A 27,889-nucleotide genomic window follows, 5' to 3' on the forward strand; every position below is an offset into this window, starting at 1 on the left:
AATAGCAGAGTAAGGACTCCAGGTTCTGCCCAGGTTCACATGATATGTTGATGTAAGTTAAACTGGACAGCTCCCATACCATTCCGTAATGAAATAAGATTTTTTTTAGTAGATGCTCAAAGAGCACAAATGGTCATTGACTTAATGTGGCCGGGAAAGTGGCCTGAAGTAATGATATGGATGCCGTACGGGGCGGCTGGCTAGGAAGGGTCTGTTAGGAAGAGAGTGAAAGGATAAAGGAGGAAAGATCAGAAGCAAGACATTACCCGGTCTAATCAAAATGAGAAACTTATCTAAAAGCAAGTCAAAGCAAAAGAAAACCCCAAAGTCAAAACCAACAACAACAAAACCCTACAGTGTCTGGGACACATGGGACCAAGCAGAAGATCTAACGTTTGTGCCACTGGAATCCTAGAAAGAGTGGGGAGAGAGGATGGAGATGAAAAATATTTTGAACAAGGAATTGCTCAAAATTTTTCACATTTAACAGACCCCCAACAGCATAATCCTGAAGAAATATATGTCAAGACACATCGAATTAACATTTCTGAGCACTAAAGAAAAAGGAAAAATATCATAGGATGAAAGAGAAAAATCACACCTACTCAGAGAGGAAAACACCTCGAATGACAGAGGATTTCTATTCAGAAACCATGGGGGCCAGAAGGAAATGAGGTCAACATTTATTTTTCTAGATATAAATTGACATATAACATTGTGTAAATTTAAGTTTTACACAATGTGATAATTTGATCTACGTTTATATTGTGAAATGGTTACCAACATAAGGAGAGTTAGAGAACAACCGTCACTTCACATAATTATCCTTCTTGTTTTACTTATTTACTTTTTTGTGGTGAGAACATTGAAGGTCTCGTCTCTTAGTAACCTTCAAGTGCAATATAATACTGTTAACTACAGTCACCATGCTGTACATGAGACCAGCAGAAATTGTTTTATATACAGTAATTTGTACCCTGTGATCAACATCCCCCCTATTTTTCTCACCACCCAGCCCCTGGCAACCACCAATCTACTCTCTGTGTCCATATATTTGGCTTTTTTAGATTCCACATGGAAGTGATATTATACATAATGTCTTTCTCTGTCTTCCTTATTTCACTTAGCATATTACTTTCAAGTTTCATCCATGTTGTCCCAAATGGCAAGATTCCCTTCCCTTTCATGGCTGAGTAGTATTTCATTGTTGCATATACATGTCTAACACAGTTTCTTTATCCATTTATCTGTCAATGGACACTTAGGTTGTTTCCATATCCTGGTTGTTTTAAATAATGCTTCAATGGACCCAGTGGTGCATATATATTTTCAAATACCCAAAAGTGGAATAGCTGGATCATAGGGTGGTTAAGTTTCTGAGGAAGCTCCTTACTCTTATCCATAGTGGCTGCACTAATTCGCATCCCCAACACCACCACCTGAGGGCATTTCACTTTATCCTCTCCTTATCATCTTTCTCCATATCCTCTATAACCCTTGGTATTTCTTGCCTTTTTTTTTCTTTTTTGGGGGGTAACTAGATACTGAATTTTATCAAATACTTTTTCTGCATCTGTTGAGACAATCTTATCATTTTTACCCTTAATTTTGTTCATGTGATGTATCATGCTGATTATTTTATGGATATTGAAACATCCCTTGCATCTCTAAAATATATCTTACTTGATCATGGTGTATGATTCTTTTACTGTATTATTGAATTTGGTTTGCTAACATTTCGTGGAGGATTTTTGCATCAATGTTCATCAGGGATATCGGCTTCCAGGTCTGGCCCTTCTGTTCTGGACACCAAGAGCTACAGCCTTGTCTCCCATGCCCTCCTGCTCCAGGCAGGGCTGGTCCCCCAGAATGGGATCTGGGAGGGGAGGTAGAAACAAATAGCTCGGGCTCCGCAAAAATACAGACACATGACAATGTGGATGTTCAGCTTGCTCCAAACTGCACGTAGGTGAACAAATGTTTAATTTCAAACCCTATTATTTGCCCTATAAGTATGGCCCTTAGGGAGATGGTCCCCTGGAAGTGTCCCCTGAGGGGAGGATGCTACACCCAGGCTTCTTAGTTGGGACTGCAACCTGGCTGTCTCCACGGGGCTTCCCCAGCTGGTGAGGTGGTTCTGTTATAAGTACCTGATATGAGGTAAAGTGGCCTTATTCTCATTTCCTGCCTACTATTCCCTTCCTGTATGTGTAAATTCCTTTCCTCTTCTGTTTCTATGCTTCTGTAATAATAATAAAGTTTCCTTTCCTTTAGAAAGTGAAACAAAGCTGTGGTGAATCTTTTGTGCAGCATGGGAGGGGACTCTGTGTTGTGGTAAGGGCTCCTGATGAAGATGTTCATCACACTAAAAAATACCTTGGCAGCAACATCTAAACTGGCATTGACGACTCCACTGGGCACTCTAGCCTACTTACATTGACACATAAAATTAACCATCATCAGGGGCAAATGGCGGGGTGGAGTGATGAGAGAATTGATCCTTTGGGAGGGTGAGACATGGATCCCCAGGCAGGGTCTACTTGATACAGGTTTTGTCTGGGTTTAGGAAATGTCTCATGTCACGAAGCAGTGCAGGGGCCATGGGGACCCAAGGAACAGCCAGGCTGCCACTTGACAAACGAAGCCTCAGGCATCTGCCCCACTCAGAGGAACGATGGCAGAAGTGTTGTGGTTGGACTTGCAGTGCGCCCGAAGCCTCCACAGCCTCTGCCCTATTCACTGGGACTGCGTGCTTGGTGTCTTAAGGGAATCCCACCCATGCCCTTTTCCCTCTGCTTACGAAGGAACAGCAGGACAAGGAACAGGTGCAGGGAAGTTTATATGGAGCCCAAGCAACCCTGGGCTGACTTCTCAAAACACTGGAGGGAACTGAATTTTCTTGAAGGCACCTAGATTTCATTCATTGATTAATTCAAACAACAACACAAAAAAAAAAAAAAACCAGAAATATTGAACTGAAAAGATAGAATAACTAAAGTTCAGGATTCATTCTTCCCCTAGATCCAATGAGGGTCCCACATGTCGCCCGGAGTGAGGACATTCTGGGCCTGTCTTCCATCTCTCATGTCACTGGAACTTGCAAGCTCCAGGGCCAATGCTCAAGTGTTTGCCACGTCCTTACCCATCTGCAGGAGAAAAATGGCTTCAGAGCTTGATGTTTTCCAGTCAGCGGTTTTATAAAAAGCTGGGCCCAAAGCTCTCCCCTTTCTTTTTGTACCTTCCAATTCTTTTGCCCCTCCCTGCCTCCCATTATTTGTTTCCCAGCATGTTTTGTTATTTTACCAGGATTATTGATACGAAGAGCCAAGCTCATCATTTCTGGACACTGAACCCATTTAAAGACATTTTTAAATTGAAAATGGAAGCTCTTCATTTGGACTTGTAGCAGTTTGTCATTTTAGAACTAAGTTGTTCTCAGAGCTTCTAAGTTGACATTTGTGTGTTCCTGACATACAACTCTATTTTGGAGTTATTTTTGGCTCCTTACATTTCCACTGGGCACTTTCACAACCCATTGCTTATGAGATTTGCATCTGTTCTCGCTGACTGCTTTGCATAAGCCCCTCCAGGCCCAGACCAGCAGCTTAGGCTGTATAAAAAGGGCCTTTGCCACATGAGCTGAGCTGCATCGGGCAGGCAGGGGCAGCAAGATGGTGTCACAGAGGCAGGTCTTCCTATCCTTGTTCCTATGGGTCTCAGGTAAGAAGCTGAAAAGTGTCATAATCCTTCTGGAGTAGTGTCATTTTAAACAACTTTTTAAGATATATAATGAAAAACACTGGTTATTTCCAAAATAGACCCAATGATGTACTGCCATGTGGTACCATTAGGAAGCACGTTTGCAATGACATATTTCAGTGTGACTGGGATAAAGTGTGTCTGTATCACCATTTTTCTGATTGCAGGTGCCTGTGGGGACATCACAATGACTCAGTCTCCAGGCTCCCTGGCTGTGTCTCCAGGTCAGCGGGTCACCATGAACTGCAGAGCCAGTCAGAGTGTTAGCAACTATGTAGCCTGGTACCAGCAGAAACCTGGGCAGGCTCCCAGGCTCCTCATCTATGCTGCATCCAGCAGGGCCACGGGCATACCAGACCGGTTCAGCGGCAGTGGGTCTGGGACAGACTTCACCTTCAGCATCAGCAACCTCCAGGCCGAAGATGTGGGGGACTATTACTGTCAGCAGTATTATAGCTCTCTACCCACAGTGCTTCAGCCTCGAACAGAAACCTGCTTCCTGGGGCCGTGGGTCAAGGAGGCTTTGCTGCACCAGCTGCTTCCTCCCTGCTCAGGGCTGTTCCGTTATCTGCCTGAGAAGTCACGTCTCCTGACTTACTCCTTGGAGGGCTTGTAAGGCCCAGGAGAAAATGAAGGGTCGAACTTTTCCTACATCCCCCACCCTTTTTTTAAAAATGATTTTATTTATTTATTTACCAGAGAGAGAGAGCACAAGCGGGGGAAGCAGGAGACAGAGGGAGAAGCAGGCTCCCCACTGAGCAGGGAACCCAATGAGGGACTCCTTCAAGATGCTGGGATCATGACCTGAGCTGAAGGCAGCCACTTAACCAACTGAGCCACCCAGGCATCCCTCCTGCATCCCTCTTTGCGGGAGGTTAATGAATATAAATGCTGTGAAGTTGTAGGGATGGTGCCGGAAATTTTTGTGCCCCAGGAAGATGCGTGTTTCCCACGGTCCCACGGCAGAAGTGAGCCAGGAAGCTTTGTCCTTACCTCTGACAAAGGGCTATGAACTTTACACCCCAGGGTCAGTTCTCTCTTCCTGCTCCTCTTGGACTCTGGGACATTTCTCTTTTATTTCCTTATTTCCTTTTACTCACCCTCCATCACCCTCCCACTCTGAACCTTCCCAGGATGAAACCTTTGAGCTCTCCTATTCAGAATCTCCCACGTGGAAGGTAGTGTCCCACTCGCTTTTTCCTTCCATGGGCCCTGTTTCCCAGCCTTCCTGGGCAGTGTCCTGCACATTCATTTCTGCTCTGTCTCCTTTCCTACCTCCCTTCTCTCTCTTCTCTGTTTCTCCCAAGCTTACTCATTCTCACAAAGGCAATTCTTTTCTTTTTTTCATTAAGATTTCTATCTATCTATTTATTGCTGGGGTGGCATGGCCAAGGGAGATGGAGAGAATCTCAGGCACTCACCCTATTGAGTGGGGACCTGAAGCCCGCTCCATCTCACATGCCTGAGATCATGAGCTAAGCTGAAACCAGGAGTCAGACACTGAACAGACTGAGCCACCCAGGTGTTCTGATGCCCTCACTCTTAAACTCTGTTACTTTAGGAACATGGGATGCTGTGCCTCAGCACCTTTATTCACCACTTGTCACCTTTTTCTTTAATGTCATCCCTTGGGCATTCAGGTCTAATCTTGTGACTGAAGGAAATCACGGCTTTAAGTGTGCCATAACTTGAGTCCCTTGGAAAACAGTTCATGAGCATGTCCAAGTCTGTGTGAAAATGGAGAATTTCTTAGCATTTTAGTATTATTTCCTCACCTCCTTCTGAAATACATGGGTTGATGTACTATAGCTTTGGGAAAGACCGCAGCAAACTTGGTCAGTGTGGTCTAAATGCATTTGCCTATGAAACACCTTCTCTTAATAATTAGAAACCTACTTCAAGGATTGCTATTAAAGGATCCATTTCTCTCATTCAAGGTATGTTTTCTGAGGGCTTCCTCTGTGTGCAGAGCAAAGACATCTGCTTTCGCCCCAGCTAGGAGAGCCAGGCGATAATCAATGGCATCAGTAAACATTTACTACATTGTGTTGGAAGGGCTATAAAGAAAAGTAATGGAAGGAAGGGAATAAAAGCTTGCTGAGTAAGAGTGAGTAGAAACTTAAAATCAGATGATGTATTAGTTAGCTAGCATCATTTGATAAATTACCCACAAAATACAGTGGCTTAAAATGGTAGCATGTTTGTTGCTGTCATGTTTATTGGTTGGCTGCGCAGTTCTGCTAATATGGGCCCAGGCTTGATTGATCTTGATTGATCTTGCCTAGCTTGCTCGTGTGCTTAAAGTTGGCTGAACCAGGAAGGTCAACGGATGCTCCTGATGTAGAAAGGCTCACATTTCTTTCCTCTCTTTCACATTTCTAGTTGGGGGAGGGTGCTGACCATCTTGACCTAGGAAATAGGAAATGGCATACTTGGCTTTAAATGAGGATGGAGGAGGAGCTGTTAGAACCTGAAGAAGGAAAGAGAAAGAGTGAAGACTGATGAGACCAGGGAAGTACAGTATGATTGTGGGTCAGGGTGAAGGGCCTCAGGAGGTGAGTGGTCATGAATCAAAGTTGGAGCTGTGGGGATTGCTGTGTGTTTTCCTCCAGCAGGCATGTGGAGGGTTGGGACTTTGTACATGAAATGAAACAATGGAAGGCTGAGGAAGAACTTGCATATAAGGAGTTGTTATAAAGAAGGATCATGGAATTCAGCTGAGGAAGGAGGGAAATGAGACATGAAGGGCTAAAGACAAGAAAATATAGGAAGGTCAATAGATTCATTAAAAGCTAATTTTCAGAAAACAGTAAATTATGACTCTCATCAAGACATAGTAATGACAAACACGTGTTGTATTATTTTACTCATATGCTGTGAGGGAACTAGGAAGATGTAAGTGGATCAAAGGAAAAGTCAAAAGGAACGAAGTGCAGAGAGAGGCAAGCTAGTTCTCCAAGGAGAGGTAAGATGTCAGTTAAGTCACTACCAAACAGTGCAGAATCATTCGTCTATCAGTTATCAACATTTCATAAAGAGTTGCAAGATAGCTCAAAGATAATGACTAGGGTTGGACCCTGATAACCTGGAAAGATATGCTACAGACATGCCAAATTTTCCATGGAAACACAAGATATATTTTTCCTATAGATTTCAGGTCTTACTGTAATTAAAGCCAGAAATTATTGGCAGTGCATACCCAGTGGATTGAACTGCAGAGTTTTTAGAATGGGTCAAGGCTGAGATACTCAACATTTTTTAAAAACATTTATTTATTTATTTATTTATTTATTTATTTATTTAGTTGAGAGAGAGAGAGAGAGGGAGAGAACACCCAAGAGCATGAGCAGGAGAGTGGCAAATGGAGAAGGAGAAGCAGACTCCCCACTGAGCAGGGCTCCATCCCAGGACCCCAGGATCATGGCCTGAGCTGAAGGCAGAGGCTCAACCGACTGAGCCACCCAGGCGCCCCTGAGATGCTCAGTATTGTAATGTTTGAGAACTTGTCATGATTTTCTGATGGTGCACCTAAGGCATGGCCCTGAGAATGACTGATCAAGATTGGGTGGGGAAGAGACGATTAGAGGAGGGTCAGCCAAACAACTGAGAGAGCAGGTAATGGAAGAGTCATATACTGAGTACACTGAAACCACCAGCAATTGTGTCAGGCTGAGAGAGGCTGTAGGAAGCTGGAAATAAAATATTCCAAGAACAAGGAGAGACTTTGGGGCTGGTGTTTGTCTGCAATAAGGGGTGATCCTAGAGTGGCATAGTCTACCTATCTTGATTTCAAAAACTGTTCTTCCACTTTATGGGCAGGCCTAGAAGTCTAGAAGAGGCAGAAGGGAGTGAGAGAAGTTCTGTGAGCAGGCTGCCAGGGAAACACAGAAGCTCAGGGCACTTTTAGAAGAAAGGCAAGCTATTGTGTATCTCTGTGGTTTAGAGGATGAGGGTTGAGGGAGAAGGTGTCCAGGTGGTGAGTCCTTTATATCTCCTGTCTTCCATATTTTTTGTTTGCCTCCCTCTTATAATCTGTTTCGCTGTTCTTTCCAAATTTAAAATGTTTTCTAGTGACAAAAGCAACCTGCTCTTTGCTCCTGGTTTTGTACTAGAAGTCTTTTTTTTTAATGTTAAAAATATGTTGGGGGAAAAATGATGTGCATTGGTTCCAGCACAAGGATAGACCGAGATCTAGTGTTTTCTCCTTTGTGAAATATTTTTCTCTGGAATAAAATTTGAATGGCAAAGTCAGGACCTCGATCTAGAAGCCAGATTTCTACATATTTCTACATATAAATGAAATCATATAGTGTTTGCCTTTCTCTGGACTTACTTCACCTCACAACACCCTATTGGTCCATCCATGTTGTGCCAAATGGCTAGATTTCATTCTTTTTTATGGCTGAATAATATTTCATTGTATATATGGACATCGTCTTTTCAGGATTAGGAGCTTATATCTGCTATGGGTTTACAAGTCTGTTTAGGAGCTTGAAGAAAAAGTTTTACTAATCCTTCTCAGCCATATTTCCTGTGAGGTTAGTGTGTATAGAATGTTATCTAGAGAATATAGCACAAAAACAGTTAGTGTAAGTGGGAAAGAAGAAATTCAGAGAGTGGGAAAATAAGCAATAATAAATTCTGAAGGATATCAAATATTATCCTACGGAAAATATCACAGAATTTCATAGCTCAAAAATGTATGTAATTGTGTTGCCACAAATATGCATCAGGTTTCTGATGATGGGAAAGTAACTCTTCCTGACCTCTACACACAAGCCAGGAGTGTCAGGTTAAGATTCATGGCAGCTCTGCCTGCCAGCTCACTGCTCAGCCCACAGGCTGATCATGTCCCTTCTGTAGCTGGTTGTGCCCCACTGAGGCTATTGCTGTCAAGGGGCCCAGACTTGGTCCAGAGCACTCAGCTGTACGTTACTGCCCTGAGTTCCCCAGCACCTGCCTCTGATGCCAGCTCAGAAACTCTGCTGTGCCATTCCCGCTCAGGCAACACACATGCCCAGTGGGGACCGCCAAACAGAGAGGTTTGTGTTCGGGGCTGAACCACTGTGGGAGGCTCATGTGTACCTTGCTTGCAGTAATAAACTCCCACATTGTCAGCCTCCACCCTGCTGATGGTCAGGGTGAAATCTGTCCCTGACCTGCTGCCCCTGAACCTGTCTGGGACCCCAGTGAAATGGTTGGAAACCTTGCCGATCAGGCCCTGTGGGGACTGGCCTGGCTTCTGCCAGAATCAACTCAAATAGGTGTTCCCATTACTGTGTAGGAGGTTCTGACTGACCCTACAGGAGATGGAGGCCAGCTCTTTGGGGTGACGGACAGTGAGACCTCTCAATGGACCCTACAGCAATGAGAGATAAGTTCAGGTTATGGAGAAACATTATGAGCCATTATTATGAATTTGAATTTTATTTACATTAGGCAAAATCATATTTTGTGATTGGATTCCTACTGTAAATATATCCAGTTTCCATGGATAACCCAAGAATTGTAGAGCACAGAGTAGCTACAGTTTTTTTTTTCCCCTGCATCTCACTAAAGCACTATTCTTTGTTCCTTTTAATTTCTCATAATTTTCTCGGATTTCAAAACTAAATTCCCATCTTGGAGCACAATCTCACCCCTGGACAGAACACACATGGGGAGTAACAGCACCCAGACAGCTCACCTTCCCCACCACAATCTCCCATCTCATTCCCCCTCTGCTCTTACCTGGTACCCAGAGCATCAGCAGCCCCAGGAGCCGAGAGGTGAACCTCATTTTGAGAACCTGAACTGTTGAGCCCTAGAGTGAGATTTTGTACCATAGCTGGAAGAATTATTATGTAACAATGGTAGTGTTAGTAAACCCTGAGCTCTATGAAGGGACTTGGGTGATGATGACAAGTTGTGACAGAACTAAGACTAATAGCCCATGTCCTGTATGTTACTAGTTGTCATTTTATTTACTCTTTCATGTGTTTTCTCCCTTGATCTTTTCTTAGAGTGCTAGCCAAGCAATCCTGAATCTTTTATTCTTGAAAATGCTGGCCCTCCTAACGAATCCTGCTGGTGAATGATTCAGAAAGTTACACCACTGGAAATGAAAAAAATCAGGAAAAAAACAAATAGGCCAATTTTAGATAATATCATAAATCTTATGATGAGTTTGAAAACTATTCATTACACATGTTAAATTAAGAGTCAGAGTAGCTAACACTGTGTGTCAAATATACTAAGGAAATCAGAATCACATTACCTATTACCATATGTGAAACCTCATAGTGTGGAAATTTGGCTGAAAATTATTCATCCATCATGTTTATTTGCTGTGTATCAGTTTTGAAACTATTTTTTGTACAATGTATTCCTACTAATGCTTGAATTTCAAAAATATTTCCTATAAAACTTAACATGAAAACTTTAAAAGTCTTCTTTTGTGTTTGGTTGTTTATCTCAGAATTTCTTGCCCTGAAATACTTAAAAAATGCAAAATCCTTCTAGAGCTACTTTCTTGACAGAGAAGGCTTTGAAACTTTCCTCTGCTAACTGTAGACTGAAGAAAGACTGTTCCTAATTCCTAACAGGAGTCTTTATCTCCTGTGTATATAGGAACTTTGTTGTATCCTGGACAATAAAAGTGACTTCATCAACATTGGTCATTGCACACCACACAGAAATCATCGGCATCTGTAAGGGATGTAAGGAGAACCTCCATGAAGTCCAGGTGGGGAACAGGACTCTAGGAGTCTCTAATCTTGACCAACATCACCTCAAGGAGCAAGGACTTACACAGGTGGGTTTCGTTGCACTTTTGTCTCTTTGCCAGGGGACTTCCCTTTGGAATCTATAAAACTGGAAGCCAGTGTGTCATTTGTGTCACTTGGAATGAATCTCTTGCTACTTTGTTTATGTGAGTCCATTATTCTGGGGTCAGGGTGTGTGGGTGGGGAGTGTGATGCTGTTATACATTCTATAGGACTTGATCTATACATTTTCTCAGCCAAACAGCACAAACTTTTAATGCTTTGGTGAACTTGAAAGACAACAGACCTGTGTCGTGACTGAGCCCAAATGGAGGTCCTCTCTGCCACCCAGCAGAAGGAGGGTCTCCAACAGGAGGTCTGTTGTGTAGATTCTTGGGACCGGTGACTGAAATGGGTCACCTTTTCTAAATAACTGCAAATACTCACCCACTAGAAGATGAACGCACAAAGAATAGTTTTGGCTCCAGGCAGCTCCCATATATATGTGAATGTGTTGATCTTCTGACTTTTTTAGTTATTTCTGAACCATGTGAAGCAGGTGATTTATGAGATTCAATGATCTAGATATTTCAAAACCCTGATCTCCGTATACGTAATCTGAATTCCTTCCTAATATTGTCATTTCTCTTCTTTGTTCTTTTGGAAGAAGTAAATAACTAAATGACTTTTGTAGGACCAAGATTCATGTGAGTCCTTTGAAGAAATGGGAGCAATGTCTTATGTCGGCTGCGAAGGTTATTCTTGTATCGATGCTAATCCTTGGTCAGGGTCCCCAGTCCCCACACTCTAATCGGGGAAAGTGAGACAGAAGTTCCCTTTGACCACAGGCCACCTCAAAATCCCTCTCTTTAATAAACTTTTAACTCTGTGTAGCAATTTGCATCCCCAACCCCAAAGTGTCTCCTGTGAGGGATGGAACTTCTGTCCTGAGGTGTTCTTATGGACGCCTACAGCTTTCTTGTCAGTTAACAAATATTCTTCCACTGCTTTAATTTGAGATGAACTGTTTGTTTGTTGTGTGTTTGCTTTTTCCCTGTGGAAGGTTTGCTCCCTTGTCTCCTACGCCAGAGCACTGCTTTCCCCCATGTGTCCTTCTAACAGAGAGCTCTCTCATCAGGGCAGAGAGGACACCTTCTGAGCTCAAGCCCTAAGCCCCCTGTTCCTTAAGGAAAATAAGGAAGCCAGATTTCCTCAATACATCTATGGCAAACTCTTAACGTCTTTCCTTTGAGAACTGTCCTTCCCCTGAGTCAATGTGCTTGAGAGTAGGAGCTGACTTAGGTCTAGGAACTGAGTCAGAAGCTGTGACTTTAGGCTTCAGCAACCCTGAGCTAGAGTTTACCAGTTCGAGAGACAAAATACATTCTGTATTATACAGTCTGAGGGTCAACACATTGACTTAATTTCTCATAATGTGTGCTCAATTATCTACTGCCACATTCTCTCTTTTTTTTTAATTTATTTTTTATTTTCAGCATAACAGTATTCATTGTTTTTGCACCACACCCAGTGCTCCATGCAACCCGTGCCCTCTATAATACCCACCACCCGTGCCCTCTATAATACCCACCACCCTCTATAATACCCCGACCTCCCACCCCCTGCCCCTTCAAAACCCTCAGATTGTTTTTCAGAGTCCATAGTCTCTCATGGTTCACTTCCCCTTCCAATTTACCCCAACCCCCTTCTCCTCTCTAACTCCCCATGTCCTCCATGCTATTTGTTATGCTCCACAAATAAGTGAAACCATATGATAATTGACTATCTCTGCTTGACTTATTTCACTCAGCATAATCTCTTTCAGTCCCGTCCATGTTGCTACAAAAGTTGGGTATTCGTCCTTTCTGATGGAGGCATAATACTCTATAGTGTATATGGACCACATCTTCCTTATCCATTCGTCCGTTGAAGGGCATCTTGGTTCTTTCCACAGTTTGGCGACCGTGGCCATTCTCTCTTTCTGACATCATTCTTTCCCTGTGCACTTTAGAAAATGGAGAGCTTCTGCCTATGCAGGTTATTCTGACCATGTGGTCTGTGCTACTCTCTGATGTCACTGGTCACAGGCATTGTTCCCCCAGAAAGCAGACTCACATCGAATATAACATGTGCGACATAGCTGGGGAATGTTCCTGACATCACCACCTCTGGAAAGAGAAGGCAGGATTGAGCAGAGGCATAGTGGAACTTGGATGCAGTAGAACAAAAGCCTAAGCCAGCTCCCTAGGGGGTGCAGCCCTGTGGTTGCCCTCCAGAGTGGACATGAGAAGGGACACACGGGTCAGATCCTTACCCAGGATATCATGGCTTCCTCTCCTGCTGTACCATCATGCACCCATGATGCACCTGCCAGAGACGTCGGTCTTTTCATAGTGGTTCCTCCTTCCTCCTCAGATTCCCTCACTTTCACTTTTATTTTATTTTTATTTTTATTTTCACATACATTCTTTGTGGAATGTATAGCAAGTCTATCACAATGTTTTTGTTATCACTCTGGAAATTTGAAGGAATTTTTAAAGTTTGTGACAGGAAAGAAAAATGACTTTAGCTTTGTTAAGGGAAGACCTCCAATCTGGGTTTATATCCATCCCATGTGTATGTTTCGGGAGGAGACTGCTGTCCTTGCACATTGTGGAGGAGGTGTCTCCACTTTCCCAGACACTGGGAACAAGGAACCATCCGGGGATGGAGAAGCTCCAGTGTACAGTAGCCAAGTGGTGGTCCCTGACCAGCGGTGTGGAGGACACCAAGCACTTTCAAGATGGAGTTTTCTCAGGGGCACAGCCTCCTGGCTCTGGGTCTGCTCGCAGTGACATCATGCCCACACTTCATCCTCCATCCTGCCACCTGTGGCTCTACAGGACAGTATGGAGACCCTAGCTTGAGAAGGACTAGCCCATCAGGAGTGTCATCATCTAATGGGAGTGAAGGGCATAGAGTATGAGCCCGTGTCCTCGACCAGCTGTAGACACGGGGTTCCATGATTCCCTCCTCAGGTGTGATTAGGTTCCTAAAGTAGCTCACAGAACTCTGAGAATAACCTACTTGTGTTTACTAGTTTACTAAGGGATATGAGAAAAGATCCAGGTGAAGAGCTAGATGAAGGTATACACAGGGCGAGGACTGGGAGGATCCTGAGAAATGGTGAGAATGAATTTGGTAGTTTTTAGGATCCCTTCCAATGGGAAGTATTTGGTAGTTTTTAGGATCCCTTCCAATGGGGAGACTTTCCAGGAACAGCAACTTTAAGTAACTGAAGTACTGTAGTTAAGTACTGTTTCCCAATCCCCAAATTCTCCTCCATTTTTTTAATGGAATTATCTTTGGTTGAGATTTATTTCCTTCTTACCCCTCCCACCCCAAGGGCACAGAATATCTTGTCACATTGCTTTGACTGCTACAATTTTTGTACAGTTGACCTACCTTAAAGCACAAAGAGAGGTTATTATGAGTATCAAGCACCTCCTTGTGTTGAGACAAGAATACTAGGTTCAGCCGTGAGAGGCCAAGGTGCTGTGTTTGAGGTAGGGATGTGCCTGGTGCTGCTGAACCTCCTTCCATGGGGTTACTCAAATAAGGTACTAGTAAGATCCTAGTGTGGGGGCCTCAAGACTATGGGTTTTGATTTCATTTTATGGTGCCCCAATAGCTCTATAATTGATATGATTGGAAGTTACTGCTTTCAGGACCTTTTCCTTGATCAGAAGAATTAGGAATGGAAACCAGATATGCCTTCCTAGATCTGATCTTCCTACTCTGTACTCCTATCTCCATATATTCTGCTATATATTTTCTTGTATAAGGTTTAAGATTTGGGGTTTTATGTTTAAAAGTGGAGCCTATTTGAATGATGTTTCTTATGTATGTTGTATGAAAATGGATATCCTTTTTCCACAGGGAACACTGTACAGATCAGTTAGTATAACTGGAAAGGAAGAAGGTGAGAGAGTGGAAGTAGAAAACATACTAATTCGTGAATGATACCAAATATTATCCTGTTGAAAATATCACAAAATTAGTTAGCTCAAAAATGTATGGAACTTCTCGCTGTCCCATGAATGGCTCAGGTTTCTGATGCTCAGGCTGAGTAACTGTCCCTGATGCACACACACAGGCTGGGAGGGTCAGGGTGAAGTTCACTGTGGCTCTCCCTGGCAGCTCACTGTAAGGGCCTATTTCGCCAGAGTGATTCCATCTGGTTAAACAGTGATTTTGTTGTTTATGCAGTAAAACTGAAACTGACACTGCCCCCCACTCAGGGAACTTACCAGTCCCAGGTAACAAAGCCCCAAAACAAGGGCGGGTCAGGCCAGGTGGAGACATCCAATCAGTGGGACGTGCATACTGTCTCCTTAGCTACCAAGAAGGTGGGTGCCAATTCTGACCAAAGTGATAGGCTAGTTCAAATATCTACTTGGATAAATTGTAATTCAATTGGCCACCTGTGAGTGACCTAGCATGACTGTGCAGCATTCTCTGTGTGTGACAATCGCACTGGCCACCTGTGTGTGGCAGGCCCAACCACATGGCCTTTGCTCTATAAAAGTTAGTCGGTAAGGCAGGAAGGGTCCCCTCTTTGTAAGAGACGGTCAGTTTGATTCTCAATGCTTGCTCAAAATTAAGCTTTGCTTGACCTTCGCTTTGTATCATCACTCCTTTGATCACAGACCCATTATTGGGGGACCTAACACTTACCACTCAGACCTCAGGCTGACCATGTCCCTTCCACAGCTGGTTGTGCCCCGCTGAGGCTGTTGGCATCCAGGGGCCCGGACTTGGTCTAGAGCACTCAGCTGCAGCTTACTGCCCTGGGTTCCCCAGCACCTGCCTCTGATGCCAGCTCAGAGCCTCTGGTATGCCCGCTCCCCACTCAGGCAAGATACATGTCCAGTGGGGACCACCAAACAGAGAGGTTTGTGTTCAGGCCTGAACCACTGTGGAAGGATCGTGTGTACTTTGCCCGCAGTAATAAACCCCAACACCGTCACCCTCCACCGTGCTGATTCTCAGGGTGAAATCTGTCCCTGACCCGCTGCCACTGAACCTGTCTGGGACCCAAGTGAAATGGTTGGAAACCCTGTAGATCAGGCCCTGTGGGGACTGGCCTGGCTTCTGCAGGTACCAATGCAAATAGGTGTTTTCATTATTGTGTACGAGGCTCTGACTGGCCTGGCAGGAGATGGAGGCTGGCTCTCCAGGGGTGATGGGCAGGGACAGTGGGGTCTGTGTCATCATGATTTTCCCCACTGGATCCTAAAATAATGAGAGATAACTATAGGTTATGGAGAAATATTATAAACCATGTTTCTTATATTAAATTTCATTTATGTTAGGATAAATCACATTTTGTGAATTAAGTCCTAATTTAAATATATCCAATCTCCAGGGATAACCCAAGAATTGCAGGGCACAGAGTGGGCACAATTTTTTTTTTTCACCATCTCACAAAAGCACTGTTCTTTTTTCCCTTAAGTTTCCTCATAATTTTCACATATCTCAAAATTAAATTCCCCTCTTGCAGGGTTATCTCACCCCTGAACAGAACACACATAGGAAGTAATAGAACCCAGACAGCTCACCCTCCCCACCCCAATCTCCCATCTCCTCCCCATCTGCTCTTACCTGGGACCCAGAGCATCAGCAGCCCCAGAAGCTGAAAAGGGAACCTCATTTTGAGAAGCTGAACTGACGAATCCTAGTAAGTAAACACAAGCTCAGAGCTGACCTTTATCTGAGACTTCCAAGGCAAGGTCCTCCCCAGGGAACAATATGCAAATCCAGTGATGGGTGTGGCAGAGTGGAAAGAGCCAAAGGCAGGGTGCAGGTCCCTCTCCTCAAGCAGTAACTTAAAATGCCTTCTGTATTTGGAGGGATACTAACAGAGACAAATTCCTTACTTACTGCCTGCATGGGAAGCAGGATCTCCCTGTGATAATCAGGATCTGTGGAAGGACACAGTGCTCCTAGCACTGTCTTCTGAGAAAGCTCCAAAGATCCTGACAATACAGGCATGCGTGTCCAGAGTCCATTTCTGGCAGGTGACAGCCATCCTGCTTGGATTTCTGTCAGCTAATGTCCAAAATGATACAGGTCCCACTCCCACTCCAGCTGATTGGCCGGTGATCTCTGGATCCCAGGATGAACTGGTGATGGTTCAGGAGTCTCTGGGATCTGCTGTTTCCAGGTTAATGTTTTAAAACAATTCAGTAATGATTTAAAATGAATGAAATTCACCCTGGGACCTCATGTATTATACTCTGTGTGAAGATGAATGTAAAAAACTTAAAGAAGTGGAAAAGAATCTCTCAGTTACAAGAGGAGAGCTCATAGTCCTGCAGAAGAGAGTAAGAGAGAAGACAGAATTTCATGCTTTAAGCAGCGAGTATGAAGTTTGTGGTAACCGTTTGTTATAATATCATGTGTATTTTGTCCTGCTTCGCTCTCTCTCCCCAGAGAGAGATACATAAATAAATAGATATATATATAGTGAGAGAGAGAGAGGTAGGCAGATAGTGAGAGATACACACACCATATGGTACATGTGAGACACTTCACTAAAATAGGGACATAAACTGATGGTTCTTCATGTGTCAGCTTAACATTATGTGATATTGAATCATTTGTGAGAATTGTATCAACTTCAAATTACCTCACAACTCAAGTCACCATTCTGCAAACAAAATCCTGGAGAAGGATTTAGATCTCCATTAATTTAAATCCAAAGTCCTACTGACTTGAAAAATAACTGAATACATACAATTTCAGGCATGATATCAGAAAAGCTCAGTCTGAATATCTTCTAGGAAATCCTCCAAGAGTTAGATTTTGTGTAAAATCTAACAGAGCTAGTGTGTTAAAAGGGTATTGAAAGCAAAGCCTGATCTCAGGATTGAGACTTGGATGATGGCAAACCATGGAACACGTAGAAGTAGAAGAGCCCATGTCCAGAGTTGACTAGCTAGCATTTTATTTGCCCTTTTTTGCAAGTTCTGTGCTTGTCAGTGCAATCCTGAATCTTACTCTTGAAAATGCCAGTCTTCCTAATGCATCCTGCTCTGAGTGAATTCAAAAAGATAAGTCAGTGAAAAAGAAAAAAATCAGGAGAAAAACAAATGGAAAATACAAGACAGTACTGTAAATCTTAAGGTGAGTTTGAAAAACTATTCATTACAGATGTTAAAGTAAGAATTCCATTATCTAACACTGTGTGTCAAGTACACTAAAAAAAAAAAAAAGGATCAGAATCGCATTACGCCTTATCGTATGTGAAACCTCAATGTGTGAATATATGCCCAGAAATTATTCATCTGTCATGTTTATTTACTGTGTATCAGTTGAAAGTTTTCTTCTTCTTTTTTTTTACAATGTATTCCTAAGAATTCTTGAATTTCAAAATGATACTATTTCCTACAAAACTTGAGCTGAAAACTTTACAAGTCTCTTTTTCTGTTTGATTAGATATCTCATAATTCCTTGCCTTAAAAAATCCAGAAAATGCAAAATCTTATAAAGATTTCTTTCTCTTCTAAAGGCTTTGAAGTTTTCCTGTACTCCTTGTAGACTGAAGGAAGAGCATTCCTAATTCTGACCAGGAGTGTTTGTGTCCTTCATGTTTACAAACTAGGTTGTATCCTGGACAGTAAAATGGACCCCATCGAGCAGGTCGGGGTACACCACACAGAAATCACCGGCATCTGTAAGGGGTGTAAGAAGAACATCCATGAGGTCAAGGTGGGGAAAAGGACTCTGAAGTCTCTAATCTTGACCACCATCACCTGAATGAAGAAGGACTCAGACCGGTGGGTTTGATTGCACTTTTGTCCCTTTGCCAGGGGTCTTCCATTTGGAATCCGTCAAACTGGAAGCCAGGGTGTGAGTTGTGTCCCTTGGGGCGGTTCTCTTGATGCTTCTGTTGTGTGAGTCCATTATTCTGGGGTTACAGTGTGTGGTTGGGGAGTGTGATCCTGTTATATATTCTGTGGGACTTAATCTATAAATTTTCTCAAGGCAAACAGCTGGAACTCATAGTGCCTTGGCCACGTTGATGGACAACAGACCTGTATCCTGACTGAACCCAAATGGAAGTTCTTTCTGAAAAAAAAGATGAGCTTATCCTTTGCTGAGAACTGAGATGAAGCCATCCAGCAGAGGGAGCTTCCCCTATGGGCTGTATGTTTAGTAGCTTCTTGGGACCTGTGACTGAAATGGGTCACCTTTTCTGTCTTTCTTTCTTTCTTTCTTTCTTTTTAATTTTTATTTTATTTATTTGACAAACAGAGATCACATGTAGGCAAAGAGACAGACAGAGAGAAAGGTGAAGCAGGCTCCCTGTTGAACAGAGAGCCCAATGTGGGGCTCAATCCCAGGACCCTGAGATCATGACCTGAGCCAAAGGCAGAGGATTAACCCACTGAGCCACCAGGAGCCCCAGTGGGTCACCTTTTCTAAAGAACTGCAAACTATCACCCTCTAGAGGATGAACTCACAGAGAATAATTTCAGCACCAGGCGGCTCACAAATTCATATGAATGTGTTGATCTTCTGACTTTATAAGTTACTTCTCAACCATGTGAAGTGGGTCTTTTCTGAACTTCAGTGATCTAGATCCTTCAAAGCCCTGATCTCCATATGCGTAATCTGAATTCCTTCCCAACATCATCATTTCTTTTCTTTGTTTTTCCTTGCAATAAATATACATGTAAATACATTTTGTAGAGCTGTCTGAGATTCAGCTGAGTTCTGTGGAGAAATGGGAGCAATGTCTTATGTCGACTGTGAAGGTTTTTCTTGTATCACTTGTAATCCTTGGGCTGGGTCCCCAGTCATCCCAGTCTGATTGGGAAAAGCAGAATTCCCTCTAACCACAGGCCACTTCATAATGCCTCCATTGTAATGAACTCTTTCCTTTGTATAGAAATTTGCATCCCCAACCCCAATGTGTCTCCTGTGAGGGATGGAACTTCTCTCATGAGTAGTTCTCCTGAAATCCTACAGCTTTCCTTCCACTGTTTGAATGTGAGATAGCTTGATTGTTTATTTATTTATGTGTTTGCTTTTTCTCTGTGGAAAGTTTGATGCACATGACAAATGGAGCAGAAAGAAAACTAAAGGGGACACTAATATCTTTGATCCTTATTGAAATTGTCTGTTCTGTACAGAAGAGAGATAACAATTGAGTGCACATTTGAACAATGTTAATGTATCATGTCAATGCTCTCTTTATTCATGGGTCAGTTTGTGTTTGTGAGTTTTTTATTTGTTTTGTTTGTAGATTCTACATATAAATGAAGACATATGGTATTTGTCTTACTCTGTCTGACTTGTTTTGCTTAGCATTATACTTTCTAGGTCCAGCCATGTTGTTACAAATAACAAGATACCATTTCCTGGACTGAGTAGTATTTCAATATATGTATGCATATGCCACCTACTTCTCATCAGAAGGAGGAGCTTATATTTGCTATGAATTTACGACAAGAGTCTATTTGGGTGCTTGACCATCAAACAATTTTACAAATTTTTCTCATGTATATTTCCTATGGGGATAGGGTGTATAGAATACTATCTAGAGAACATTGTAACAGAGCCATTAGTCTAACTGGGAAAGTGGAGGTTCATAAAGTGGGAAAATAAAAAATAATAAATTCTGAACAACACTGAATACTCTCTTACTGACAATATGGCAGACGTGTTTAGCTCCAAATGTATGTAGTTGTGCTTTCACATAAATCGCTCAGGTTTCTGACACTCAGCCTGAGTAATAGTTCCTGACACATGCACACAGGCCGGGAGGGTCAGGGTGAGGTTCAGGGCAGCACTCCCTGGGAGCTCACCGCAAAGCCCACAGGCTGATCACATCCGCTCCAGAGCTGGTTATACCCCACTGAGCATGTAGCATCCTAGGTCCCAGGACTCGGTCCAGAGTACTCAGCTGCATGTTACTGCCCTGAGTTCCCCAACACCAGCCTCTGACACCAGCTAAGAGCCTCTGTTGTCCCAACTCCCCTCTCAGGCAGCACATGTGCCCAGTGGGGACCGCCAGACAGAGAGGTTTGTGTTCGGGCCTGAACCACTGTGGGAGGATACTGTGTATCTTGCCCGCAGTAATAAACTCCCACATCATCAGCCTCCACCCTGCTGACTGTCAGGGTGAAATCTGTCCCTGACCCGCTGCCACTGAACCTGTCTGGGACCCCAGTGAAATGGTTGGAAATCTTGTAGATCAGGAGCTGTGGGGACTGGCCTGGTTTCTGCAGGTACCAACTCAAATGGGTGTTTCCATTACTGTGTACAAGGCTCTGACTGGCCCTGCAGGAGATGGAGGCTGACTCTCCGGGGGTGATGGACAGAGACAGTGGGGTCTGTGTCAGCACTATATCCCCGCTGGATCCTATAATAATGAGAGGTAAGTACAGGTTAATTTGACACATTATAAGCCATTTTTATGATTTTAAATTTCATTTATGTTAGGCTAAATCGTATTTCGTGATTTGATTCTTGCTCTAAAAATATCCAATCTCCATGGATAACCCCAAAATTGCATAGAGTGGCCACATTTTTCTCTTTCAGCATCTCACTAAAGCACTGTTCTTCATTCCCTTTAGTTTCCTCCTAGCTTTCACTGTCTCAAAACTAAATTCCCCTATTGGAGGACAATCTCACCCCTGGACAGAGCACCCATAGGGACTACCATCACCCAGACAGCTCACCCTCCCCACCCCATCTCCTTCCTCATCCTCCTTCTGCTCTTACCTGGGACCCTGAGCATCAGCAGCCCAGGAGCTGAGAAGGGAACCTCATTTTGAGAAGCTGAACTGATGAGTCCTAGTAAGTAAACACAAGCTCAGAGCTGACCTTTATCTGAGACTTTCAAAACAAGGTCCTCCCCAGGGGACAATATGCAAATTCTGTGGTGGGTGTGGCAGGGTGGAAAGAGCCAAAGGCAGGGTGCAGGTCCCTCTCCTGGGAGTGCAGTAATTTAAAATGTTTTCTGTGTTTGCAGGGAACCTAACAGAGACAAATTCCTTACTGCCTGGGTGGGATGCAGGATCTCCTTGTGATAATCAGGATCTGTGGCAGGACACAGTGCTCTTAGTCCTGCCTTCTGAGAAAGCTCCAGAGACTGTGATGATACACACATGAGTGTCCAGAGTCCATTTCTGGCATGTGAATGGCCATCCTGCCTGGATTCCTGTCAGCTAATGACCGGGAGACAACCGGTCCCACTCCCACTCCAGCTGATTGGCCGGTGATCTCCAGATCCCAGGATGAACTGGAGATGGTTCTCTGGGATCTGCTGTTTCCAGGTTAATGGTTTTAGACAATTTATTAGTGATTTATTAATGAATTAAACTCATCCTGAGACCTTATGAATTATCTACTCTTTGAGAAGATGAATGTGAGAAGAATGAGACAGATAGATAAGAATCTCAAGCTTACAGGATGAGAACTCATAGTCCTGCAGAAGAGATAAGGAGAGAAGACAGTTTTATGCTTCAGGCAGTGAGAATGAAGTTTGTGGTAACCATTTGTTACAACCTGGTGTGTATCCTGCCATACTTCTCCCTCTCTTCCAAGAGCGACAGACAGATGGATAGATAGACAGGCAAGACAGATAGATGATAGACAAATACACACCATATAGTGCATATTTGATAAGGTAAATGCACACACACACCCCATATCAAACAAAGATTTCTTAAGTCAACATGTTCTAAGAAAGTGGACAGAATGAATAATGTTTCCCATTTCCCAGGAAACAATGTTTCCCTTCCCATACAGAGGTTTCCTCATCACGTGTAAGCAGGTTCTGTCAGGAGGTCTGGTTCCTTGTTAGTTCTATGTGAGAAGATGTTGTCTCTTACTTGGCTTTTCTGTTCAGCATCTGCAGCTCTGAGTCTGTACTTCAGAGATTCTGTAGGTGAGAATAGCAAGGTCTGAGATAAAACTTCTAATAATTTGAGGTCACCTATACCCATGACTGACATTTTCTGGGGTCTTGGGTGAACCACAGTCATTGTGGAACAGGGTGCAGGGTCAGAGCTGCTTGGGGCATCAGTTTACCCACCATCCTTCATTGAAGTTGGGATATAACCTGATGATTTTGCGTGTGTCAGCTTGAGGTAGGTGTTAGTTGTTGGTGCAATTTGTGTCAGCCTCAAATTACTTCACAACTCAAGTAACTGTTGGGCAAACAAAATCCTGGAGAAACTGAAGGAATAGAATTTGTACTTCTATTAGATCTCAGGCAATTCAAATCCAAGGTCATACTGAATTGAACAGTTATTGAATACATGCAAGTCCAGGCATGATTACACAACAAATCTTGGTCTGAATATCTTCTAGGAACTCCTCTTAGAGTGTGATTTTGTACCATAGTTGGAAGAACTATTATGTAACAGTGGTACTGAAAGTAAACCCTGAACTCTATGGAGTGACTTGGGTACTGATAACAAGTTGTGATAGAACTAGGATTGATAACCCATGTCCTGTATGTTACTAGTTGTCATTTTATTTACTCTTTCATGTGTTTTCTCCCTTGATCTTTTCTTAGCGTGCTAGCCAATGAAATCCTGACTCTTATTTTGAAGATGTCTTCCCTCCTAATGAATCCTGCTGGTGAATGATTCAGAAAGTTAAACCACTGGAAATGAAAGAAAACAGGAAAAAAAAAACAAAAAGGAAAATATAAGATAATATTATAAATCTTATGATGAGTTTGGAAACTATTCATTACACATGTTAAATTAGAATCACAATATCTAACACTGTGTGACAAATACAGTAAAAAAATAAGAATCACATTATCCATTATCATATGTGAATCCTCAATATGTTCAAATTTGGCTGAAAATTATTCATCCATCATGTTTATTTACTGTGTATCAATTTTGAAACTATGTTTTGTTTCCTAAGAACCTTTGACTTCAAAAATATTACTATTTCCTACAAAGCTTAACATGAAAACATTAAAATTCTCCTTTTGTGTTTGGTTGTTTATCTCATAATTTCTTGCCTTGAAATACCCAAAAAATGCAAAAGCTTCTGAAAGTTCTTTTTTGACAGAGGAGGCTTTGATATTTTCCTCTGCTACCTGTAAACTGAAGAAAGACTGTTCCTAATTCCTCAGAAGGCCATGTGAGAAGGTCATTTATAAGATTCAAAGATCTAAATATTTCAAAGCCCTGATCTCCATATTCATAATCTGAATTCCTTCCCCAAATTGTCATTTCTTTTCTTTGCACTTTTTGGAATAAGTAAATAAGTAAATAAATTTTCTAGAGCTGAGATTCATGTGAGTCCTTGAAGAAATGGAAGCAGTGTCTTATGTTGGGTAGGTAGGTTATTCCTATATTAATGCTAATCCTTCAGCATGGCCCCCAGGAACCCCAGTCTAATTGGGAAAGTGACACAGAAGTTCCCTTTGACCACAGGCCACCTCATAATCCCTCTATTTGATAAATATTTCACTCTATGTAGCAATTTTCATCCCCAGCCCCAGTGTTTCCTGTGAGGGATGGAACTTCTTTCTGTCCTGAAGAGTTCTCCTGAATTCCTACCTCTTAGTTGTTAGTTAAAAAATATAAAGCACAGAAGGATAAAGATGTTTGAAAATACCATAATTGAAGCATCCATTCCATCCATTCCATTCTAGATCAGTAACTGGTTGTTTCCAGTTTGGGGTTGTCATAAGCAACACTATCATGACATACCTTGAGCACGTACACTCTCAATTCTGTTGGGTATATCAGAGTAAAAAAGTACTGAGTCCCGGGGTGGCATATATTCATTTATAGATAATCAGAAACAACTTTTGGACATGAATGTGTCAATACACATACTAGCAGCAGCACGTGAAATGTCCTCTAGCTCTTTAGCCTCAGCACAACTTAATCTTGGCAGTTTGCTCAACATTAGCCCATCTGGTTGTGCCATAGCAACAAGACAGTGAGATTTTCATGGGCAGTTCCTGCATTACTGATCAAATTCACCCCCTTTGTATGTAATTACTTACCATCTTTGCACAAAGAATTGCTTATTGCGGCTCTTTTTCCCCCCTTAATTGTACTACTTTTTTCTCTAGGCTTATTAGAAGCTATTTGATTATATGTGTTGCAAATATCTGGGGCTTCCCTGGTTTGATCTGTGTCCTAACTGAGGCAGATCTCCCCCCAGAGCACTGACCCAGGCACTGACATGGGCTCTGGACAGCAGGGTGGGCTGCAAAGGGCCATCTGGGCTTCCAGCTCCCAAGATCATTCCCTTCCTCTTCTCTGCCCTTGAGCAATCCATCCCCAGGTGGTGATGCCAGAGGATTCCGAGGGCTCAGCCTGAGGGAAGGATTTCTCTCCTGTGTCCTCCTGCCTTACCTATTGCTTAAATTCCTCCAGGTGGCCTTTGTCACAAGCCCATTGAGAAGAAAACAGAAGCCATTCAACTCTCACTTTCCCAACTTTTTTGTACATTTCAAAGAAGCAGTTTTATCACTGCTACTCCAACTTCCACATAAATGGTCATCACATCAGGAGTTAGAGCTTACTGACAGTCAGACACTATCCATCCAAAGGTCCTGATATTATCAGAGAAGTCCCTGAAATCACCCCCATTTGGTCTGGGGACAAAGCTCCATTTCTTATGGAAGAGTGATATTGATCCCTTTCAGTTAACTTCCCTTTGTCTCAGTTTCTGAGTCTTTGCAACTGTGACAACAATGGTTCTTTTTGCAGTTTAAACAAAAGTAAGGTATTGAGCACTGTATCAAACACATAGCATATATTATTTTTTTATTTTATTACTATCATTCCTGTGTTCAGTGTTCCCATAAACATGGTTATCATAGATATACTGAGGAACCTCATAGAGAGACACGTGGAAGAGAAACTTAGAACTAATTCAAGTATGTCTCATCCACAGCCACATTATGATCTGGGACTGTTTTTCAGCAACCAACTTACAACTCCTAAACATATAATTATTTTGCCTTGATCTATACTAATTGCTCAGGGGTTCCATCAAGCCTGCCAGACCTGTTCATTGTATTTCTTTTTATTACCCAGTACCAAAATCTCACCTAAAAAATGTTAAAACATCATGGGTTGTTCTTCTTTCTTACATAATCCTTATATTGTCTTTTTCTTCTTTTCTGTAGTTCTTTAATACTTGACCCCTGACTCACAGAAAGGAAAAATTACCCCCGTCATGTTGGGGGACCTGCTGTCGCATACTTTCAGATTTCTGGGCCTTGGGCCTCTATAAAATGTCAGATTGGAAATATCTCTCAGGGCAGTGTTTTATAAAATGAAGGATTTTATCTGTTTTGGGGCTAAGGAATTAGTGTCATGATTGTATGTTTTAATAATAAAAGCTAGACTAATGGATTAAAACAGAGTATAATATAATAAAATAGAAAAAAAGTATGTTGTATGGTTGAATGGTAAGAATAGCTTCATGGATATTTTCTCTATTAGACACATGCTGTGTAATGTGTGCAAAGATGATCCAAATATAAAAGGGACACTGTCTTAAGAAATGCCTTCAATACACCGAGGCTTGTGCACTTTTCCTATTATGTCACAAGACTTCTGTACTATTCCTTCAAATGAAAAAATTAATTGTGATGTATTTATATAATATAATAATGTATTTATATAATAGAACTATTCAGTAGGAAAAGAACAAATTATGGCCACACCAACAATGGAGATGAAATTCAAAGAACACGTTGATCTAAAGAAGCAAGACATCAAAAAAGTATGTACTGTATAATTCCATTTATATGAAGTTCAGAAACAGAGAATATCGGCTCAATGTGGATAGAAAACAGAAGAGGGGTGGCCTCTCGTGGTATGTGTGTATGGGCTGGGCATGGAATTGACAGGCAAGTAGACTGAGGGAGCTTTTGGGCTGCTAGAGACAGTCTGTCTTGATCTGTTTTTAGTTGTACTTGTAGGGACCTATTTAGCCAGAGCGACTCCATCTTGGTTAAAAGACTTTTTGTTGTTTGTGCAGTAAAACTTAAACTGACCCTGCCCCCCCACCCCAGAGAAACTTACTTAGAAGCAAGTCTGGGAAACCAGTAAAATATGGTCAGCTAGTTCCTAATAACAGAGCCCAGAATACAAGGCCAGGTCAGCCAGTTCTTGATAACAGAGCCCAGAATACAAGGACGAGTTGGGCCAGGTGGAGACATCCAATCAGTAAGAAACACACATACTTTTTCCCTAACCACCAAAGAATGTAAACCCCGCTGTTTGGGCACCAAACTTGAGCACCAATTCTGACCAGAGTAATAGGTTAGGGTAAATTGCAATCTATAGGGTAAATTGTGATTCAAATGGCCACCTGCGTGTGACCTAACAGGATTACAATCTTATTGGCCACCTATGTGTGGCCAGACTTTTGCTCTATAAAAGGTAGTTTGTAAGATGGGGAGAGGTCGCTCTCTTTGGAGGTGGCCCTGACCGGTCAGTCAGTCAATTCTTGAGCCTGTAAACTGGGGGTGGTCACTCTCCTCAGACACAGCCCTGGCCGGTCAGTCTGACTTCTAATGCTTAGCATAGAATAGAGCTTTGCATAACTTTCACTTTGTCTCAGTCTCATTGCATTTAATAACAGACCTAACAGTACTAATTTTTTTTAATGAATGTAGTTAAATAATGAGTAGAAATTATGGAGTCAAAATAACAGATTCTTTTTCTGTCTTCTTCCTTTACAACCACTAACAAGCATGTTGAGTAATGTGACCTCTGAGAACATCTGATCTCTCAACTCTAGAGGATTATTGTGAGATGCATTGCGGTAGATGAATGGGTCCTTCGTACAGTATTCGATACACAGTAAGTCCTCAAGATTTCACTCGATAGCAGTTGACAGAGTAGTTGTTGATGTTTATTAGTTTCATTAGTAGTAGTAGCATTACAATAGTAGTGCCTGAAGTTTTAGTACTAACATTAGTAGTACTAGTATTTGCAAAATAGTATTAGTCATAGCAGTCTTAATAGTATTGGTAGTGTTTGTTTGGATGCGGGTTCCCTTTTTTTGCCTACTTCAGAGTGTTTATCAGAGATAGGATTCAAGGTCCATCCGATGGGTGAATTCCATTGCAGGCCTGCAAGAGAAATTTCATTTAAGAATTCCTGAGGTTTGGGGGTGCCTGGGTGGCTCAGTGGGTTAAAGCCTCTGCTTTCAGCTCAGGTCATGATCCCAGAGTCCTGGGATCCAGCCCTGCATCAGGCTTTCTGTTCAACAGGGAGCCTGCTTCTCTGTCTCTCTCTGCCTGCCTCTCTGCTTACTTGTGATCTCTGTCAAATAAATAAATAAAATCTTTAAAAAAAAAAAAAGAATTCCTGAGGTTTGGGATTTGTGTT

At 42.4% G+C, this 27,889-nt stretch overlaps 1 protein-coding gene, 1 long non-coding RNA gene and 1 pseudogene across 3 annotated transcripts in view; 2 read left to right on the forward strand and 1 right to left on the reverse strand.

The window, feature by feature from the left end:
- The first annotated feature begins 3,608 nt into the window (after nucleotides 1-3,608).
- The window catches only part of LOC101672488, a 46,395-nt gene continuing 22,114 nt past the window's right edge, over nucleotides 3,609-27,889 (forward strand). The window contains exons 1-4 of the mRNA XM_045079327.1: nucleotides 3,609-3,720; nucleotides 3,927-4,372; nucleotides 13,182-13,388; nucleotides 18,084-18,254. Of these exons, the coding sequence (XP_044935262.1) occupies nucleotides 3,672-3,720; nucleotides 3,927-4,372; nucleotides 13,182-13,388; nucleotides 18,084-18,254 (873 nt within the window). The 5' untranslated portion in view covers nucleotides 3,609-3,671. The remainder of the gene's footprint in view (nucleotides 3,721-3,926; nucleotides 4,373-13,181; nucleotides 13,389-18,083; nucleotides 18,255-27,889) is intronic.
- Nucleotides 10,375-18,809, forward strand: LOC123391785. The gene is made up of 3 exons (XR_006606526.1): nucleotides 10,375-10,552; nucleotides 18,148-18,322; nucleotides 18,531-18,809. It is a non-coding gene; the product is annotated as an uncharacterized LOC123391785 (long non-coding RNA).
- LOC106004758 lies at nucleotides 18,922-21,813 on the reverse strand (annotated as a pseudogene). Its single transcript, XR_006606524.1, has 2 exons — nucleotides 21,276-21,813; nucleotides 18,922-20,913 (listed from the first exon to the last, which is right to left on the reverse strand). The product of XR_006606524.1 is annotated as an immunoglobulin kappa variable 2D-29-like (transcript).

Source organism: Mustela putorius, unplaced genomic scaffold (genome assembly GCF_011764305.1).
Source record: "Mustela putorius furo isolate JIRA1106 unplaced genomic scaffold, ASM1176430v1.1 tig00000281_pilon_pilon_pilon, whole genome shotgun sequence".
Taxonomy (NCBI): Eukaryota; Metazoa; Chordata; class Mammalia; order Carnivora; family Mustelidae; genus Mustela; species Mustela putorius.